General features: G+C 36.6%; 1 protein-coding gene across 2 annotated transcripts in view; it reads left to right on the forward strand.

Annotated features, from left to right (window-relative positions):
* Positions 1-17,872, forward strand: part of ICE1 (interactor of little elongation complex ELL subunit 1) — a 39,248-nt gene extending 21,376 nt beyond the window's left edge. For both annotated transcript variants that reach the window (XM_014877237.2, XM_088168077.1), the window contains 8 exons: positions 374-726; positions 1,889-6,349; positions 7,872-8,040; positions 10,960-11,120; positions 13,598-13,788; positions 14,969-15,075; positions 15,996-16,094; positions 16,988-17,872. In XM_014877237.2, the coding sequence (XP_014732723.2) occupies positions 374-726; positions 1,889-6,349; positions 7,872-8,040; positions 10,960-11,120; positions 13,598-13,788; positions 14,969-15,075; positions 15,996-16,094; positions 16,988-17,169 (5,723 nt within the window). In that variant the 3' untranslated portion in view covers positions 17,170-17,872. The remainder of the gene's footprint in view (positions 1-373; positions 727-1,888; positions 6,350-7,871; positions 8,041-10,959; positions 11,121-13,597; positions 13,789-14,968; positions 15,076-15,995; positions 16,095-16,987) is intronic.
* Positions 17,873-20,694: the final 2,822 nt, after the last annotated feature.

Here is a 20,694-nt window from a genome sequence, read left to right on the forward strand (position 1 = left end):
GTCTGTGCATGGTTGTCCTACTTTTCATGACTGTGAGTTACTGGGCAAAGACTGAAACGAAACATGGACCTTCAATCCTACCAAGAATGATCCTTCCTGATAAGAAAAATAGGAAATGTTTTAATGATCCAAGTTAGAAAGTGTCTGGGGAGAAGCTCTTCACACACACATATGCCATTTTCATGAAAAAATAATTGTGAGTAACAACATCTCTATAAGGAAAGCATTTCTGAAAGTGACTTTTCATTTCTGAAAGATCTTCTACAGAAACATCACTTGGAAATATGGTATTACATTTTTATTGCTATTATATGTTATCTCTGTAAACAAAAATAGGAAGGGAAAAATTCTTAACCGTATTTTTCTTTCTTAGACACTGTACAAATTCACCAAAAGATCAAGAAGCGTGGTCGCAAAACGCAGCCTTGGTGTTCTTCAGTGAAAAATGCTGTAAAGCAAAATTCTGTGACAGCAATGATAATTCCAACAAATACTGAGCCTCTTGGAGATGATTGTGCTGAGAACAGGACTACTGAAGAATGTATGCACAGTGATGAGGATAAAACTGTAGATACAATAATACAGACAAGCAGGGAGCACAGCACTTCAGGCTTCTCTGATCAGGAGCAGAGAGACCCAGATGGAAATGTGATGGATATATTGAATTGGGCCAGACCTCTCCCTGCTCTACTTTCACCAATACAGCTTTCACCACTGAGTAAACGGGTGAGTTTCAGGATTCGTCTGACTTGGCACTTAACTTGGTCTTGGGCTTTTTTGGTTTGTTGTTTGGGGTTTTTTTGGTTGTTTTTTTTATTTTTTGTTAGTTACTCATGCACTGAAAGGGTCTCTGTGTGTATCGATCCATATGGATACCTCTTTAACCTTGTAGCATACTGCCTGTGGAAGGGAGCAAAAACATTGTCTTCAGAAGTATATAGGTCATGGTTTAACCCCAGTCGTTAGTTGTTACTAAGTACCACACAGCCACTTGCTGAGTTCCCCACCAGCAGGATCCTGGGGAGAATTGGAAGAGTAAAAGTGAGAAAACGTGGGTTGAGATGAAGACAGTTCAATAGGAAAAGCTGTGCATGCGAGCAAAGCAGAACAAGAAATTCATTCACTGTTTCACATGAGCAGGCAGGTCAATAGGCAGGGCTCCATCATGCATAACAGTGACTTGGGAAGATAAGTGTCATCACTCCAAATGTCCTACCCTTCCTTCTTTCCCTCTCTTTATATGTTCAGTGTGATGCCATCATGGTATGGGATGTGTCTGGTCTGTTGGGGTCAGCTTTCCCAACTGTGTCTCCTCCCAACTTCCCATGCACCCCCAGTACCCTCACCAGTGTGGCAGTGGGAGAAGCAGAAAAGCCCTTGATGCAGTGCAAGCACCACTCTGCAAAAATGAAAACATCCCTATATTATTAACACCGTTTTCAGCACAAATCCAACTCATACCCCCATAATAGCTACTGTGAAGAAAATTAACTATCCTAGCCAAAACCAGTACTCAGTCACCTATGTCTTAACTTGCTGTCATGATTTCCCAGTGGTGCCGGCTTAGTCCCAATTTGTGTTCAATATAAGCATGAATTCCAGAATTCATGGAGCTTGAATTCCAGAGCTTGAAAGTTAAATGCTGCTCAGATGCTCTTTTCCAGTAATTTTAGAATGCAAGTAGGTAGATAAAGATATCTCCTACTTTCTACAGAGGTACTTTCTTTTACTATGAAGAAAAATGATGGAGAAGGTTGTAATTTTGTTGACCAGCCTTAATCTCTAAAAAACACTGCATGTCAGGCCCTTAAGTGTACTTGTTTAGAAAAATAGGTCCTAAAAATGATACTAGGGTTTAGATTATTAACTTTTGGTTTTTTGATTGAAGGATATGTTGCTGGGAGAAGTCACAGATTCCAGTGATGAAGAAGATGATTGCAGTACTTCTGCAGTGGCGAGTATTTTACAAGAAGACCAAGTTCAGCCTCCGAGTTGTAATGTAATCAGCCCCGGTGATGAGTGTAACACACAGAGCAAATCATGTGAGCATGGTTTTGATGCAGAAATCTCACTTAATCTGACTTGGAATGAAAAGAATATTCATATCAGTCCAAATATGGCAAGAAAGGAGGAGAGAGATGCTGAAAGAAAGCAGGCTGAAGATGCTACTCCAGTTACAAACATGGAAACTAACAAAGATTGTTTGGAGGAGAATTCTGAGGATATGGAAACTGAGAACAGAGAACTGACTGGAGCAGCAGCACATGAACAAGAAGACATGGAAGAACAGAAAGGAGATGGTGAGGATATGGACAGTGAAAAGGGAGATTCTTCAGCAGATTCTACGTTACAAAGTTTCAAGCCTCAGAATCAGATAGAAAAATGTAGTGTGGTAGAGCAAACAGAGGAGAATGTAACCTTAAGAAGAGCTGTTGATAATGAGGGTGCACATGAAAAATGTGGTGAATTAGTGAATGCAGAGAGAGAGAAATTAGTAGCACAGAGAGAAATTCCCAGAGAAGCATCTGTTCCACAAAGTATTTCTCATTCGCTATCTGAGCCATGCACTGTGCTTCAAAGAGAAGATGCTGAGGAAAATTCTGATGTGTTGATAGAAAATAAAGTGGTTGAAAATAAATCAAAAAATGTAATCAAATTAACTAATATGGCTGGAGCTGTTGAGATCTCTGCACACTCTCACTGCTCTGAAATAAAATATGACAGTGAAGAAGTTCTGGAGAAACAACATATGCAAACAGAAGACAAAGAGAACAGAGAATGTGAACCAGAGACTATTAGAGTCTCTAGGCATTACTTACCTGTGTCTGCTACTGAAGGAATCAGAACTTTGTCAGTCTTTCCAGAAGATGAACAGCTCAAAACTGAAGACATGAATATAACCAGAGCTCCAACTACTGAACTAGCTATGAAATTTAACAAAGGAAGTGTTCTAGAAGTAGCTGAAATGTCAGAGTTAGTCCATAGTGCAGAAAATGTAAAATTAGTAGATAAAAAGGAGGAGGTATATTTACAAAGCAACCCACATCAGGAGGAAGTTGATAATAATTTATCTCAAAGGAAGCCAAACTTGGAAAATATACTTGCACTACCAAAGACAGCACACATTATTGATGCAGAAAGCAGTGTAGCTAAGTGTGAATCCTCTGTGTTAGATTTTACAGAAGTGAAAGGTGAAATAAAACAATCTGAAAATTTATGCAATACATTAGAATGTGGGCAGTCCAAATTTCAAAACTTTAGAGTGTGTCAGTCTCTAGAGACTGAAGTCAAAGTAAATCCAGAAGATTGTGGAGGGGAAAGCAGTGAGTTGTTAGCAAGAGGGGGTACTATTGAATCTATCTTAGTAGAAAGTAATCCTATTTCTCAGGAACAGTTTGCAAAACCTCTGACTCAGCTCTTGATAACTGAAAATGTTAAATGTGATCAAATAGAAGGAAAATTAAATAAACAAAGCAAGGAGTTGATGACTGAGACTTGTTCCAGTTCACTGAAGCAGGAAAAGAATGTTGTGAAGAAAAATAATGTTTTGGAGATCATTTGCCAGCCTGCTTCAGAAATGGATTATAGAAGTGGTTTGGCTTCTTCTGCTCAAAAAGACTTGGAGAAATGCTGTATAAATAATGAGGAAACCGGTTCTGCAGTGCAAGTGGGAATTGGCTTGGAATCCACAAGACCTCCTGATCTAAATTTCAGTCTTCAGAAAGTTGTTGGTTTCCTCAAAACTAACTTTGCAGGAAAGGCCGATTTTTCCTGTACTTGGGAAAACAAGGGACGTACGAATTCTATTCTGAGTAGTACATGTAACTGTTCTTCAGAAAAGTTAGAAGAGGGTGCTGAGATTCTGTCTGCTGAAAAAGTCAATATGGGCAAAGAATTGGGCTGCCCTGAGAGAGAATATGTGCACAAAAATGAAGTGGAAACTTCAGATAAGGAGCAGCCAGTAGATGGAGAACCTCAGGCATCTGTTAAATCACAGATCATGCATGCAAACTCTTACAAAAAGAACGCTTTTCTCCTCCAAAATTTTGATTGTCAAAAATCAGAATGCAGGACTTCTGTGTGGAAGGTTAGAACAACTCCTTCTAGAACTAATTCACTAACAGGTGGAGGAGAAAGTGAAGAACTGAGTACTTCTGAGAGTTCTGGGAAAAATGCCATAATAAGGTATAAAAGTGATATTGATATTCCAGAGCAGAGCAGTGACTCTGAAGAGAAAGACTGTTCTATACAAAATGTTAAGTATGTGAAGTGTTCTGAATGTGTTCCAATGTTCAGAAACAAACTGAGAGCTTCTAGGAGAATTGCAGTGGATGCTCTGGAAACTGGTGCAATTGTTGATGCTGATTACCAAGTTTGTGAGCTTCATTCAATGATGCACCCGGGAAATACTTTCACAGTTAGTCACCTGAAAGCAGGCACTATAGTGGGTGTGAATACACACTGTGAACCAAACAACTCTGGAGATACTGCAAATGAGTGGTCAAGTGTGACTGGGGAGGGTTATCCTGAAGACTCAGCCTCTTGGAAAACAGAATGTATATTAGTAACCTCTGAAAATACTGAGAGTGCTAATGAACTCATGGTGGAGTCTAACATAGCTAGATGCATAACTCACAGTGAGGAAAGTCTATTAAAATCTGAAACATCAAAAGAAAGCCCTATGGTGCCAAATGCTTCCAAAAATAGGTTATCACTATGCAAGATGTTAAGCAGATTCTCAGAAAATTGCAGGCTGACTGTAAAAACTAGTAAATTAAATACAAGAATGTTAGCACTTGGCAATTTCGTAGAAAAAAGTGATTCTGCAAAACTTCAGTCAAATGGGGAACAAAGTCTATTACACAGTATTGATTTGGGGGTCTCAGTGTTTGAAGAATATAATAATAATCAAACTTACACTGCTTGCAACACAGGAGAAAGCAGCACTGATATTTTCATAGATAATGGTAGAAAAAAAATTTTACTTAAGTATCTTCCAAATCCAACCCACTCTGATTTAAGGTGCAGTTGTCAGAGAGTTGGGCAGCTTTCTGAACCACAAAAGACGTTACATATGGTGGAATCAGAGTCTTGTGCTCTCCAAAAGAACAATACATTGAAGTGTAAAGAGCAAGAACCATCTGAAATCTTGACTGTTTCTACCAAGACAGCTGCCCAAGTAATGCATACCAAACTATCAAAGAGACTGTTTCAAGGTAAAAGAAAAACAAGGACTTCTAAAGTTACTCAGCCAGTTCTTGCAAATGCTGATACTTCTGTGGCAACAAAATGCTCAGCTGAGATCATAAATAAAATCAGAGAAGAGATAGGTCCTCCTCTGCCCCCCTTGCTACTACCTCTGATTGCTACTCCTCCAAAAACTGCCTGTACTGTGTCCCCAGCAATGTCTTCTACAGGTCAATCCCCTTTGCTTTCCCCTCTTGATGACCTGGTATCCCCACTATGCGAAACTCCTCTTCTTCCTCTCGTGTCTCCATTAGCAGATACTCCAACAGTAAAATCTGCTCTTATATTTTCTCCTCCCTCACCCTCAGAAATGGCAGTGGGTAGAAGGATTCGCTCCTCACCTTTGAAATTTTGTACTTCCATTCCAAAGCATGCACTTCCCGTTCCGGGAAGATTTCCTCTCTTTGCAGCAGTTAGTGCCAGTCCAGGTGCTCCTCAGGAGAACTCTGTGAAAATATTGGACACTATGTATCCAGAGCTGTCTGCAAGGGCAAGGACACTAAACATTCTGAAGGGCAATATTCAGCTTAACCGATGTGCTTTTTCAGACAGCCAAAATTTGCCAGGACCTGTGTCTCAAACAGGTGGATTCAAAGCAATTGCATCTACATCAACTGCTTTTGTTAAAGCTGGGAGCAGTTTGAAATCTGATAGTTGCAAAGATGAAGACAAAGATGTGCAAAATCAGCAATTGTTTTCAAGGTCATCGAATCATGTTGAAAAAAGGACACTGTTGCAGGTATCTATGCCAAGAAGTGCCAAAAGACTGAGGCTGGACAGTGAACCACCAAGGATGGAGCCCAGTGATATAACTGCTGTCAGAAGTACTAAAAATACCATCTCTGAAGTGCAGGGGCCTTTCCATGGTAAAAGCTATGAAATCAGTGATTCATCACAGAGTTCAAATTTAGAAGAATCACTACCAGTAAAGAAGGATCCTGACTGCCAGAAAATTTCTTTGGCATTAAAGAAAGTTGCTGAATCCTGTTTTGACTTGTTACCAGTTATTAAAGGTCATGTGCATGTTGGTAATATCTCAAAGATTCCTGTAATGAGAGATGAAGAGAGAGAAGTTGTCTATGAATTTGCTATAAAAAGCAAGGTAAGCAGCATAATTTTAAATTTTGTGGTTTAATAATCATTCCTGTGCAGATGGAAAGAGTATGTTTGTAGTATTTGAATTTTCAATTGTTCTGGCAATCTCCTGTACCAAAGTGTAGTCTTGAAAGGTTATTAGAAATCTAAATTTGTATGACAAAAGAAAATGCAGAACTGCACAATAAATTACTGTTCAGTGGTGTCCAAGATGCAAAACTGCATTTATAAATAAATATGCTTTTCTGATGTATGGATAAACCACTTTATTTTTGCAGCACTTTTTGAAATTCATAATATTAACAGTTGTAGGAGTTTCCTCTGAAATTACTCTACTTTTTTTAAATTATAAAAGATAAACTTCATTGTATATACTGGTATATAATTTTGTTCCATGTTTACCTTTACTATTGTACATCAGGTTATTAAATTTAATTTTATTGGAAAATTCTTCCCTTTTATTATTTCTCAGAGCTTCCTTAGCATCAGCGTTGAAAAATTTTGCTTCAGTTGCGACCATTCTCATAGATAATTTATAGTCTACAGCAGAGCAATTCACCAACATGGCAGCATTTTGTCCCCTTATAGTCCCTGTACGCAATTAAGTTCTCATCAGAAGTTGCTACCAAGATCTCAGGTCGTCTGTTAGGAGTTGTCAAGTCTGTAACTTCATAGAAGCAAGGCTTGTACCTTTATGTTTTCAGGTCCAGCCAGTCGCAGGGCCGAGTATGTATTCCTAGTAGAGAGACATGCACACAGTACACACGTACTCTTATTCACTTGTCTGGCTAATCAGGTTGAAATCCTGGTAAAGGAAAATACATTCATGTATGTACAGACAACAAGGATTCCCCCAGCAGCTAACATTAGGCACTCAGTGTATCCAGTGGTGACTAATACTCTTCCCACTTGTCTCATGAACTGACACTTTTAGGTCTCCCTCTAAGCATCCCCTAGTAAGTCATGCATAATCCACACAATCCCAATATTCTTTTTCCTTGCATCTCATATTGAGTCCCATGTTACTATAGGCAGCAACATGTCCTCTCCATCTCCTGCAGTGTGTACAGTGATCTGGGGAAAAACTGCTGGTGACTTACCTAGTAAATCTCACACGTGGACAATGGGCTGTTTGTCCTTCTGTGGCATCTTTGGAAGTTGCTAAGGATGCTACATTTGCTCTGATTGGGTTATTTGGGTTACTCTACCTGTCATTATTCCTCTCCTCATTCCTTCTACTTGTAATTATTCTCCTTATTCTTTGAGGAAGATTGTTGTTAATCACATAACTAAACAATTTATATTCAAATAATAGTAGCCCTATTCTTCATTTGTTTATGGCATGTTTATTCTGGGAAGTTGCCTGCTTTTCTTTCACTGCCTCTGATTTACTTTCCTGCATTTTTATATGTATGCAAACAGTCTTCTTCCAAATAAGATAGTAGTTCTTTTTACTTGTTATACTACTACAGTATTGTCAAACATTCTTAAGTATGTAACAGTCTAACAATATATTTTTTGTCTTAAAGCATTTAGCAGAGTCCTTGCTGCATGTTATTCTCAATACGCTGAAGGCTCAGAAGAATGCCACAAATTACAATTTGAATCAGGCTCTGTGTCGAGTCTATGCAGGAATTTGTCGACAGTTGGGAGATTTGGAAAGAGCCCGCCTTTTCTGCTATAGCCTGCTTAAAGAAGGTACAGTATGGCTTAGTGGCCTTATATCTTAAATATGCTGTGTGTCTTTGCTGTAGTGTGTCAGAATTATTGTGTTTGTAAAAACAAACAGAAATCCTGTTAAAGGGTTGTTTTCCTTAGAACTTATTTCTGTGTTGTAGAAGTATAGACTGTTCTAGAAGAAATTCCCCTTCTCATAGGTCTGCCACATCTGTGCTGTAGTTTTGTGGTAACCTGGGGTCTTAGTAGTCTACTTATTTTTCCAAGGAAATATTTCATTTAGAATACTCTGCTTTCATGTCCCTGCCATCTCCAAAATGATAATGTAATTTTTGGGATTTTCATCCTTTTTAGCCTGTTAGTATTTTCGTATTTTAATTGAGTAGGTACTGATTGATAAAGTAAGTGTGATCTAAAACCGGGTATTTAAAATAGTGTCAGGAGCTGTACAATACCTTGATCAAAACCAGGGTATTTTTATAATATATCCTCCTTAAAATCTTTTTATTTTCTGTTATCCAAATTCTCGCTTGGCTGATAAGTTTTTTTCATTTTGGTTCCCTTCGTTTACTCCCCTGCCTTTTAGTCATAGGAACAAAGGTAACACATACATACTATTGCTAATTTAAGAATCTTAGTTTTGGAAGATTAAAACTCACTAAGTTTGAAAATTGTATACTGGTATCTGTTTTTCACATTAAAATAAAATAAAATTCAAGAGCACTGACAAGCCAAGTGCTACAGCTTGATATTGTTTCAATTACTTCCTATCTGTCATATAACATTCTTGTCTTTTTTTTTAATCTTAAAAATGTTTGTGATTTCATTTTGTTCCTAATTGCCATTTTTTGAGGGGGTGTAATATTTTTGCTTGAGTTCTTTTTGGAATTCCTGTTTCCCCCTCTGTTTTTCTGTCCTTCAGTCCATTATAACTCTACTTTTACTTCTTTAATGTTAACAGTTTTAATACTGCACCGTGTTAGAAACTGTTACTTGTCAGATATATTTCCTGAGTCTAAAATAGTAATTAAGTCTTTTGTTTTGCAGTATCTTACTGCTTTTTCTTTTTGTGGGCTTTTGCAAATATTAAACATTTTCCCTTTTTTCATTTCTTTTTCTCTCTAATATCCAAACTTTAATACCTAAATGCAGACTTCTATTGGATGATTTTCTCTTCTATATATTGAATTGCTTAAGTTTCTATTTTCATTGTTCTGTGGTTTTATAGTTATTTTTTGAGTGGGAACAGCTGTAAACACATCCTAAGTGCTGTTTAGGCTTTTTAAAATTTGTTTGGTTTTATTTGATTTATTGCATTTATTTGATCTATTTGCATTGATTTTAAGATTTTCTCATTTACGTGTTTCCCACATTCCCATCAGAATTATGGCAATACAAGCTACACAATTACCAAATTCACTATGAACAGTCAGTATTACTTTTTTAGACTAACATCGTCTGTTTTCTTGATGACTTGTCCATCTTTTTTTTCCTGTTCTCCCTTCAAGTATTCTGCCTTAAGTGACCATAAATAAAATGTTACCTTTTTGGCTAATTTTCCGTTTACCTCTCCTCTATTCCCTCCCTGGGTTTTTTTTTTGTTTGTTTTTCTTTTTTACTTTCCTTTTTGATGCCCGTTGAACTCTTACTCATGATTGAGTTAATTTTATAAGTGTTTCAAATTCCTGAGCAGGCAATTCAAGTTGTCAGTAATTCTAGTTCACCAACAGTCCTGATAGAAAAAAGTTCTGATAGAAAAAAGTTAATTCTTCACATGATGAGCAGCTTCAGAGTAAAGGTCCATCCAAGATACTTCATTGAAGTCTAAATTCTTTATGCTCATTAAAGCTTCTTAATTTGATGTATTTTGATATGCTTTCTAGTTCTTAAGATCTTTCAAAAAATAAGTTATGCTGATGTGAAGAGGGAAGGTACATTTAGTTTTCCAGGTTTCATTGTTTTTCGTATAGTGTTCCAGGCATATGTATTCCAGTCTAGCATTTCATGCATGAAAGTAGTATCTACTTGTTTCCTTTTTCCAATGTAGTTGTTACTGCTTGCAGTCTAGATGGTCATGTTTTATCTTAGCAGTTTGCCTTGAAGCTCTCAGCTTTTGCATGCAGAAGGATCTTTTGGCTTCCCATTGATGGCCTGGAACACTGTCCTCTCTAACTGATAGTTGTCAGATACTTGCTCTGAATTACTTTAATGAATGAGGATTCTTCAATTATATGGAGTAGCACAAATTTTTACATCTATGGAAGTACAAATAGTAGCATGCAACATTCATATATCCTCACATACAACTTGTATAATATGTAATTTCACTGACAAAGTCTGGGAAAACTCCTGAGCAGTATCAGATGTGAATTATGTGAAAGTTCTTTGCAGGCTTTATATATATATATATATATATATTTCACAGGTGTATGGGTGCAAGGTGTTGGCAAGTACTGTAAATTAGTTTTTTCTTTGGACTAATTCTAGTTCGGTCCAGTGATCAGAGTGCTTATTTGTGACTGGAATGTATTAGGTAGTTTGTTGGAGTGCATTTTCAAGTCTAATTTAATCCTAAAAGAATCCAGTTTCACTGCTCTAAGACCACTCTCCTTAGTGAACTAAAGTGCAGTAAGAAAGATGAAGGGAGAGGGATTGAATTACAATGGGGAAGGTGGATTAAGGTTTGTTGGGGTTCTACTGGTGTTTCTTGTTTGGCTTTTTTCTTGAATCTTTTCTTCTTATTTAGTCTCAGGACTGAGATGTGCTGGTATGACTCCCTTTCCTTAGGCTGCAGTTGTGATGTGACTTCTGTGCCTTTTTTCCTAGTTACCTTGCTGAATGTACTAGCTTTTAATGCCTGAACATATATATTTGTGTTTTAAATGTTATTTGTGTTTTAAAATGTTAAAAAATTACTTCATTATTTCTTTTTTTCCTTAGACTTTCCAGACTCAGAAAAATTGATTTTATTTATCGCAAACGTATGGTCTGACATATTCGTCTTCCAAGGTGCAGTTAACAAAGCTATGCAATTAGTTGTCAGGCAGAGTGCAAGCAGTGAGGTGCTGGCCTGTTTACGTGCTTATCTCAACTGGGAACAGGTAATGTCTGATTTCGTTATCAGTATCAGCTTTTGTCTGCATTGGTCGCTTTGCTGGCTGAATCAAATCAAACAACTTGCTTTTCTAATGAAGGATGTGAATATCCCATGGAGGCTGTACAATTGCACAACAAATGCCACCTCAGGTGTTTCTCCCCTAGTTGTCTAGACCCTATTAGAATACAATACTTCTCTTGTTTTCCCTGTTAAATACTAATCCATCTACTGAACATTAATAGTAAAGGTTGTTTTTAAACTTTTAACTAGAATGTTGTTGGACTAGGGAATTCTTTCCATCTGTGGAACTGTTCTTTGAGATTTTTTTCTTTTGCTTTGTATTGTTGCTTTTTAAAATATGTCTTGGTTTTATCTTTTGTAGTTCTGTGTGTAACAGGTAATACATTCAAGATAAGCCTGTCTCTTTTTACTCATGATCTTTTTGCAGGGTAGGCTGTAAATACTTGTTTATCACAAAAAAACAGGTTAATTTCATAAGCAGTTTGTGTGGTCAATACAAAACAAGTGATACCAAAAGAGGGATGATCAGTAAGAGTGACTTCAAGTCTTTGAGCTGTTCAGCAAACAATTTAATTTCTATCCGTTTTCATCAGGCACATATTACCATCTTGAAAACAATGTTGCAAGGAGAAAAAATTGAAATCATTGGGAGCAATTTTATATCATGCAGATGGAAAGCCAGAGGTGCTTTGCTTCTAAAGGAGTTTCTGTAACAGGCTTGTGTTTCTGTCTAAAGGCTAGAGCCCCATATTTTTGAAAACTCCATATTAATGCCAGGCTTGCTTCCTGGAAATAAAATCATTTTGTAAATATCAAGTAAATAAAATCATTGATTCATAGCTGTCTTGGTTCTGGCCAGGACAGGGTTAATTTTCGCAGTAGCCAAAAGGGGGCATGGCTGGGACCTGAGGTTTATTCTGCACCACCTCACATCATTACCAGGGAGAGACTGAGGCCGTTCCGGGTCAGCATAGTGTGCTGGAGGGAGAGGTTGGGTATTGTTCTTAACCTGTGATCTTTACGTTTTGTGCCTCCAATTCTCCGCTCCATCCTGCCACAGAGGAAGGGAGAGGAGGGAGGAAGTGAGCCGTGCTTGGTTTCAGTGGGAGCATTCATTTGGAGAATACCACTCCCAAACCATGACAATAGCTCATCTAGTCCCTATCCTAACAAGCTGCTCTACAACTGCCTTGAGGAATGCAGTCGTCTTACTGCTGTCATCATAGCCTTTCGGTGTTGTATGATAATTTTTTTTTCTTTAACCCCTGAAGCCAGCCCTGAATTTAATACAGTATCACTGAAATTACAGCCCCCTAAACCTCCTGCTTTAGTGCAGGAGTGAGTTAATTTGGCATGGATTTGTATCTGGTCTTTTACTATTAAATCACAGTTGTGATGTAGCATTAAGCTCTGGTATTCAGAGTTACACTGTACTGCAGTCCCTGTTTAGTGAAGGATTTGTATTCTCCACTCTATTAGGTTACAACTTTTAGTATCGTGCCAGTAGAGATGCACATAAAAATGTCCTAGTAAATGTTCCTGTTGCACTCATGATACCTACTTTATTAATGGATCTCTGAAATATGAGAGCTGCTGCAGCTGAGGAGAAATACCTCAGAATTTTCTATACTGAAGATAGGAGATGACATCATGCTGTCTGTAAGCTCTGTTTTACTTGGGTAGAAATACAGGTAAAAGTTTCAAGTAGATTGTGATTAACAGTCTGTTGCACATATAATTTTAGGAGATTATTCTACTTCCGAAAGTAAAACTCACATGGAATGGGTATTTATTTCTTGGCCAAAGCATGTCATTTTAGTGACTTACACCATGGCAGAACTTAGGAATTATTTGAGGTTTTGTACTGAGAAGATCTGCCAAGCATGCATTCTGTCTGTGTGATAAGCCTAGACTTTTCTTCTTAATACATCAGATATTAAAAAAATGTTTGTTTTAAAATTTCCTTTCTTCCCCTTGCTATGTAATTGGCAGAATGGTTTCACACAGCATATTTATTTACCTCAACTATTGAAAGTATTTGCTTGCAAATTTGCCCCTAATGAAGAATAAAGAGTAACAAATTTTAAAATTATTTAGAAAGTGAACAATATTGGACTAATCTTCTTGCACTGGAAAAACACTCTTCTTACCTTAACACTGCATTGAGAAAAACAAAAATCCCTGAATTATAGAAAGAGATGAGAGAGGAGTGTGAGATCTGTGGTTTTTCTTGTTTGGGTATTTTTTCCCCAAACTCTCCTTTTAGTAAAGACATCAGGAAAAATACCTAGTACTTGAAGGTTTTGGTTTATGTACTCTATTTGTTTGTGTTAATTCAACCCAAAAGTTGGATTTATGGTGTAAGATGCTGTACACAGTCAGTATCAAATATTTGTAAAAAGTTTGGTTCTGGGCTGGTAACTTTTTATGCATTAAGATAATTACCTTCTAAAATTCCAGAGTTCGTCTTTAGATGCTGGTGCTATGATCTCAAACCTGCTTTTAGAAATGCAGTCGTGTACAAAAGTAGAATTTCACCCGAGTGAGCATTATGGAGAAGATCTCAGTGAAGATGCTTGGCAGTACATATTTGCTGTTGATCTACTCTGCTCTCACATGAAGTGGGATTGGACACATGATAATGTTATAAGGTATTGTGGCAATCACTTCTTTCAAATGTTTTCCTTTGTGTTTTTTCTGTGGTTTGTTTTGGTGGTGGTTTTTTTTGTTTGTTTCCCGAATACATTATGACTTAGCTTTTAAAATAATAAACTATTGCATAGGTATTTAGAAATGAGGATGTTTCAGCCTGATGAGACCTAGATGACTGTGTGCATTAAAATAATGTGTGCATTATTTTAAGATAGAAGGAGTGATCAGTGAGGAAATGTAGGATTTTATGGCATTGTCCCAATAAATTAATACTGTTAGAACTTAGTAAAGAATTGCTTTCAAAATAGCTATATAAGATTTTGAGATTAATTTCCTGTCAGTGAAGCAAAGCGATTGCCTTTTTCTGAACTTACATGTTGAATTCCCCTCCCCCCACAGTAGAAAATGAGGGTGAAATTTCTGATGTGAAAATAACACTGCTTCAGTGCTGAAAGTGAAGTATGTCCATACTCATTAGTGTATTATCTTGTTTTCAGTCTGATTTCAATTCTAAAATAATTATAATACTTAGATTCAATATCTTAAATTTTCTTTGAACCTGTAATCCAGGATATGGATTGCTACCATACTTAAACTTGTTTGAAAGACTTCATTTTGGCACCTACACTGATATGACAGCCTTGATTTTCTATATAGAGGTTACATGACTTAGGAGACATTTGTTTATCTCTGACATAACATAATAAGTGATACTCATAATCATCATTGTCTTGTATACAAATCCATACCTTTAAATAGTAAAGAAATTATTTTTGGTGAAATACTTTTAAAATTTATAACAAATTAACTTCAGTGAAACGTATGTAGTTTTAATTAAAGCCATACCAAGGTGATTGTCTGTGAGTTGTGCTGGTAATAGATAACTAGGTCTATTAGCATAATTTTAAGGATTAAAAACGTCTTGATTTGGGTCCTTTTAGGTTTAATAACAAGCATCACGTCCTACTTGTAACATGCAAACTGAATTTTCAGTCAGATAAGAAACTTACGTGACATTTGAAAGCAACACGATTTCATATATATCTGTGAAGTCAGTCCACCTAAAGTTAGTAATAAACAGAAGAGTCATTTGCCTTCATTATTGTATTAAATACTATAACCACCCCTTCATGCAGTATGAGATCTTCTAAGTAATTTCATTTCATTTTTCTTTCACAGCAAAGTGCTTTGGCCTTTTATGGATAACTGGATAAAGAAGAGAAAGGGGCATGAAACTGCTCAATCCATTCATGATAGTGTTATAGCATTGACACTCAGGCTAATTGGTAAGTAATCTAAATTCTTGGTTGAACTTCTATTTTGTATAAATATGTCCTTATGAAAGTGTCAGGCCTGTCTGGAAGGGGGGTTGAAGTATTTTTTTATTTTATTGGATCTTTATGCAGATATTTTCTGTTTATCAGCCTGTAGAAAGCAGGTACTTGAGTTTTGAGAGATGTTACATTGATTCATGATAACAAATAGCAACATGTTTTATGTATTTAAAACTAAATCATCTGTAGCCATATATAGAATCATAGAAATCCTGAGTTGGAAGGGACCCTCTAGGATCATTAAAGTCCAACTCCTACCCTGCACAGCCAGCCCCAGGAATCGCACTATGTGCCTAATGCATCTTGAGCTCTGTCAGTTTTGGTGCTGTGACCACTTCCCTGGGGAGCCTGTTCCAGTGCCCAACCACCCTGTGGGTGAAGAACCTTTTCCTAATAGCTAACCTACACCTCCCATGACACAGCTTCATACCATATGGCTTCCAGCAAAGCGCATAAAATAAGGGTTTTTTTATGCAACTTAATACCATAAGAAATTTAAGTTAATTTATTTGGTATCTAGGTGGCATTTGATGTAAATAATTATAGTTTGAGTTTCAATAAATGGTTTCAGTATGTACGCTATATGACATTGTTTATTAAACAAAAATTGCATTATTTCTGAGTTTTACACTTAAAAACTGTAAATCTATGGGAGATTGAAATCCATCTGATGAAAAATGCCTTGGGGTCTTTAGTTACACAAGGAATAGGACAATTGTTGCTCACAAGACAACATGGCAACAAGAATCACTTTTTTGTAGTTAAAATTTGCATTTTCTGTTGATATTTCAGGAGACAATTGGGCAGTATAAAAGCTGGGAAGTTGACTTGTCAAAATAGTCATATATGTAGTAACTCCTTTTTTCTTTCAGGTCGATTAGGACAAATAGGTTTGAAGGAAGGCTGTCTTGCTGCAGTGAAGAATATTAGTTCAGTAATTGGACTGTTTGTACATCATGCAGAAGAGGAAGGTAATGCTTTTTAAGAGAAACTTGAGTGTTAACATCCACAATGTGAAGTTTTGCAATGCCAGAATATAAATTGAGGCACACATGGCAAAACAGCCTGCTTTTGCAGTTTACATTAGTGCATAACAAGTCGAAGAGTTTTCAGTTTGAATCCCTTTCTCTTACAAAGTTAATGAGCTATTAACAGTATTACCTTCTCTTGGAGACAGAGAAAAATTCTGAGATGGTTTCGGACACCTTGGAATTGGACTGTTTCATGCAAGAGCCTGTCAGCTGCATTAGAGATCACTAGAAGGGTGATTGTAACTTGAGCAGTAATTGCTAATTTTTTACCTGAGCAATTTATGCTCAACAAAGTTGTTGTATTGGGAGAAAGACAGTTCAAGACATTGATGAAACAGAACAAGGCAGTTAGGGCAGCAGAGATCCACATTGCTAAGTTACTCTGGATGTTAAGCACATTTTGCAGTGAAGCATTTGTTAATGTTAGGGAGCTGTTTTGAAGCACCTGTGTAACTTCTCTTCCTTGCAATCTCAAGTTCTTCTCACTTGGTGTATGGTGTACAGTGTATGTCTGTGTTTCAGACTCAGTGTAAACCTGACTGTTTTCTTAAGTCTGGTTACTCTTAACAAAAGTCACTAGATTCTCAACTCTTGTATGCCCTTTGAATACTGAAAAGATGCTGAATTGAGAAAACTGGAAAGTGCTGGTATAAAATGAGATCTTATGGAGTTTGTGTGCAGGTTGTCATTTCTACGTTAGTATGTCAGGCATCACAACTGTTGATGTGTTTTATTTTCAGTTCTTGAATAATAGTTTCTATGGATTCAAGATTCCCCAAAACATCCTTGCTTATCAAAGTTTCTATAAGCTGATTGTCATTAACTTTTTGCAGGTGTTCCCTGGGGTGTGCAGCTCGCAGCCGTATATTCACTATGTGACTTGGGTTCAAGCAATCCAGAAGGTATTGTTGAGGCCATCCATGCTTGGAGAGCAAAAGTTCTTAACAAAATCCCTCCTGCTATCACAAATGGCATAGCTGAAATCGCTTCTCTGTGTGAGATGGAGCTAAACTAAAATGTAGGAAAGCAGACTGATCTAATGGAAGAAGTGCCTTACCAATTAAACAGTGGTTGGTTCCAGTTAAAAACCAAACTAAATGGTGTGTCTTCTTGTATTTCATGTTTTTAATCAGAATGTCTGATCATGCAGAGCCAGGTCAAGTATTTTATTTGACTTTTCCGTTTGAAGGAACAGTTTTTAAGAAATAAACAAAAATACTTGCGTTTCCTAGTAGCTGATTAGTGATCTGAAAAAGAGTGCATCTTGAACTCCTGAGATACTTCTGGTTTGATGACAATAAACACCAGTAACAGTCTTCATTCTTTTACCTACATCAGTTTAGATGGATGGGCTGTTTGACAGGATATTCAGCATGACTTGAAAACCTGGCCCTATTTTTTTGTACTGCTTTTATAAAGTAACTATTCAGATAGGAGAACATTCCCCATATTCTCCTTCATTTTGCTTGGGTTGTCTCATAAACTTAAAATACTTGTGGAAAAGAGGTAGGAATTGACTTTTTGTGTAGCCATCATGTATGGAGTAACAGAGATGTTAAATCTCTGAACTTGTATATATGGTGTACTCTGATGTGTCTCACATTTGATATTGTTCCACTTGGGGAATTTTGTATATGTAAATAGAGAGTTGTTCAAATGTTTTTAATGTTCACTACATTCTGTTTTTGTATCTTTCGTAATAAAAGAGACAAACACCATTGTGTTCTTGTTGATCTTTTTAAATAGCATAGAGTTAACTGTGTTTATAGCTTCTATAAAAACTATTTGAGGGGACAGCAGAGAGGTAATTTCACTGAATGAGTTGCCCATAACAGTGAACTCCTGGACATCTCTCCAAAAGTTTCTGGTATGCTTTGGGGGCTTGGGAAGTTGCTTTAAAAAAAACATTGAAAATTTCTATTTTTACTCCGTGGTTGTGCCCATATGAAGAGGTGAGCTTTGCTAATGCAGATTCTTCTTGTAATGGGACCTAGCTTCTGACAGTTTTGTGGTACTGATATGTATTGTGATTTTTTGTGCCTCTTCCAAGTATGACTACCAGTGCAGTCTCCTAGCCCTCTGAGAGTTTCTTTCCTCTGAGGTGAAACTATGTAGAGCAAAGTGGCCACTGAGTTCAGTTGCAACTATAGCAGTTAGCACTCTGGACATCAAATTGACCTCAGTGAGTTTAGCACAGACAACTCAGTCAATGAAAAATAATCTAGTAGTATTGGTGATACCTGTGCACAACAAGAATTGCTACAGATGTCTATCATTAAGGTGTCCAGTAGGGATTCATATTAATTAGTTTCCCTCAGGTTGAAGCTGTATGATGTCTGGGACCCTTGGCATTTTGGTGATTGTGAAGCTTTGGGGATTTTACATGTAGCCTTTATTTACCTTCTTGCACTAAAATGAGCACAAAATATCTGAAGTGGAAGAAGGACAAAAGAAAGCACAGGTTGGCAATAAAAGTATTGATCATAAATCTGAAAACTAAAGGAAATGGGAAATAGAACAAATTAAAAAACAAAGAAAGGAAGAAAGTGAATAGAGGATCACAGATGGATTCAAAAACATTGCAACTCAAAAATCTTTACAGCAAATAGAAAAGCTTATTTCCTTTAGAATTTTTATAAAACACTCGAACTTGACGTGTATGAGATTCACAGGGGAAATATCAGAATTTTCCAAGAAAAAAATCGACAGCTATACTAATTTGGAACCAAATTTAAAAAAAGAAATTCAACCTACCCTCAAACCATTTTCATGAAAAATATTCTGCTTATGTAACTGTAAGAAGAATTTTTGTTGGAACTGATTTTAATTCTGTGTTCCTCTCTACTGCCCAATCAAACTGCATTGGAATAAGTAAAATTAGAATAATGAATACCCTGAAGGTGTTTGCTTCCGTTAAATACTAATTACTCATTAGTCATAAAAAATTACTTATAACTCCCACACACAGTGTCAAATTTACCATATTTAAAGAGCTGTAAAATGCTGATATCATAAAGGATAGTGATTTTCAGTATATGTAATGCTTTATCCATCTTGAGATCTGTTCCAAATACTAAAGTTCTATTTTGTTCAAAATAGTCCATTAAAACAAGATTTTTAAGGTTTCTATCATCATTTGCAGATTTTTACTTTTTTTTTCATTCCTACATGCATACTGAGCATGTGGCTTGCTCCAAAACTATGTGTATCAGGAAATGTTCAAATTTCACTTCCTCCATGCCTTCTCATATTCCTAAACTAAGACATAAAAAGCTGTCTCAACTGTTAAGACATTGTCAACAATCTAAGGCTAGACAAAATGCTAACATCAAAATTCATGTCAGATTAAAATACTCAGCTCTAGCAGTTCTCCTGACTCAAATACAGGAGACAGTAAACATGAATAATAGTTTATTTATAAGGGTAATTCTGACTATAGGCTTCTGACTTCATAACTGTATTATTTGATATTTGAAAAATCCCTGATATGTATTTACTCCAGAAAAAGAAACTTGTCATAAATATTGGAGAGCAGTGTAATTTTGTCAGTGCATAGATGCACAGGATGCTGGAATAAGTTGCTCTAGGAAAAATTTTATGTATCTATTTTTCTTGTTTACTTGCCTGCATACTAAAAGTTTAATTGCCTGAATACTAAAAGTTAATTTCAGAGTGTCTGTATCATAACATGTCATACTGGCAGAATTACTCAATTGTTCACTCAGTCATCCCTTGCTGGAATGCTAATTTTGGACATACGTACCTTTTATTTAACTTTGTTTCTACAAAACGTAGCATCTTTGAGCTAGGTTACCTGTTACACCACTAGGGTATTTTCCAGGATGATTTTGCCTCTCTAGGTATAGTAGCAAATCTTTTTCAGTGTGAATTATTTCTCTGTCTTCATAAAAGAAAAAAGGTTGGAATCTAGACTGCTTAAAAATAAGCTCTAGTTATATTATCAAGCCCTCTGAAACTGATGTATAGTCTTTCCTAGCTTCTGCTTTCACTTGCGTGTTTTGAACAGAGGATTTCTGAACTGTACACTAGAATAAGACCAAAGCAGTCACAAGTTATCCAGTTTGAAATGCCTAAAGAAATTGCATGCTGTACTCTGTTTTAATTGATAAAACTGCAATATCAAGGCTCCTTCACAAAGCTGTTTATATCTGCTGTCAGTGTGATATACCCTAGCACTTCTGTTTTAAGCCAGTATGGATGGAGAAATGAACCTCTGTCAATCTGCCTTCTCTCCTACAGCTATAGTAATAAATGGCTCCTGCCTGGCCTGAACCCCCAAAGTAGAGCCTTTCTGTCAGTCAACTCTGATGAGAGCACAGAGCAATAGAAAGCCGCCTTTTTTTTTTTTTGTTGCAGACTTCTGGGTGTATATGTAGCATATAATAATTTATTTCTGATGTCCATCTTGGTTATTAATTCCCTGTTCTTTATTATTTAGGGCAAGCAATGGAAATTTCTTGTATACATAAAGTCTGTCTTCTCACCGTGGCTTAATCTTCAGAGGTTATAAAGCATTGTT

This window comes from Sturnus vulgaris, chromosome 1 (assembly GCF_052056855.1).
Source record: "Sturnus vulgaris isolate bStuVul1 chromosome 1, bStuVul1.hap1, whole genome shotgun sequence".
In the NCBI taxonomy this organism is placed as follows: domain Eukaryota; kingdom Metazoa; phylum Chordata; class Aves; order Passeriformes; family Sturnidae; genus Sturnus; species Sturnus vulgaris.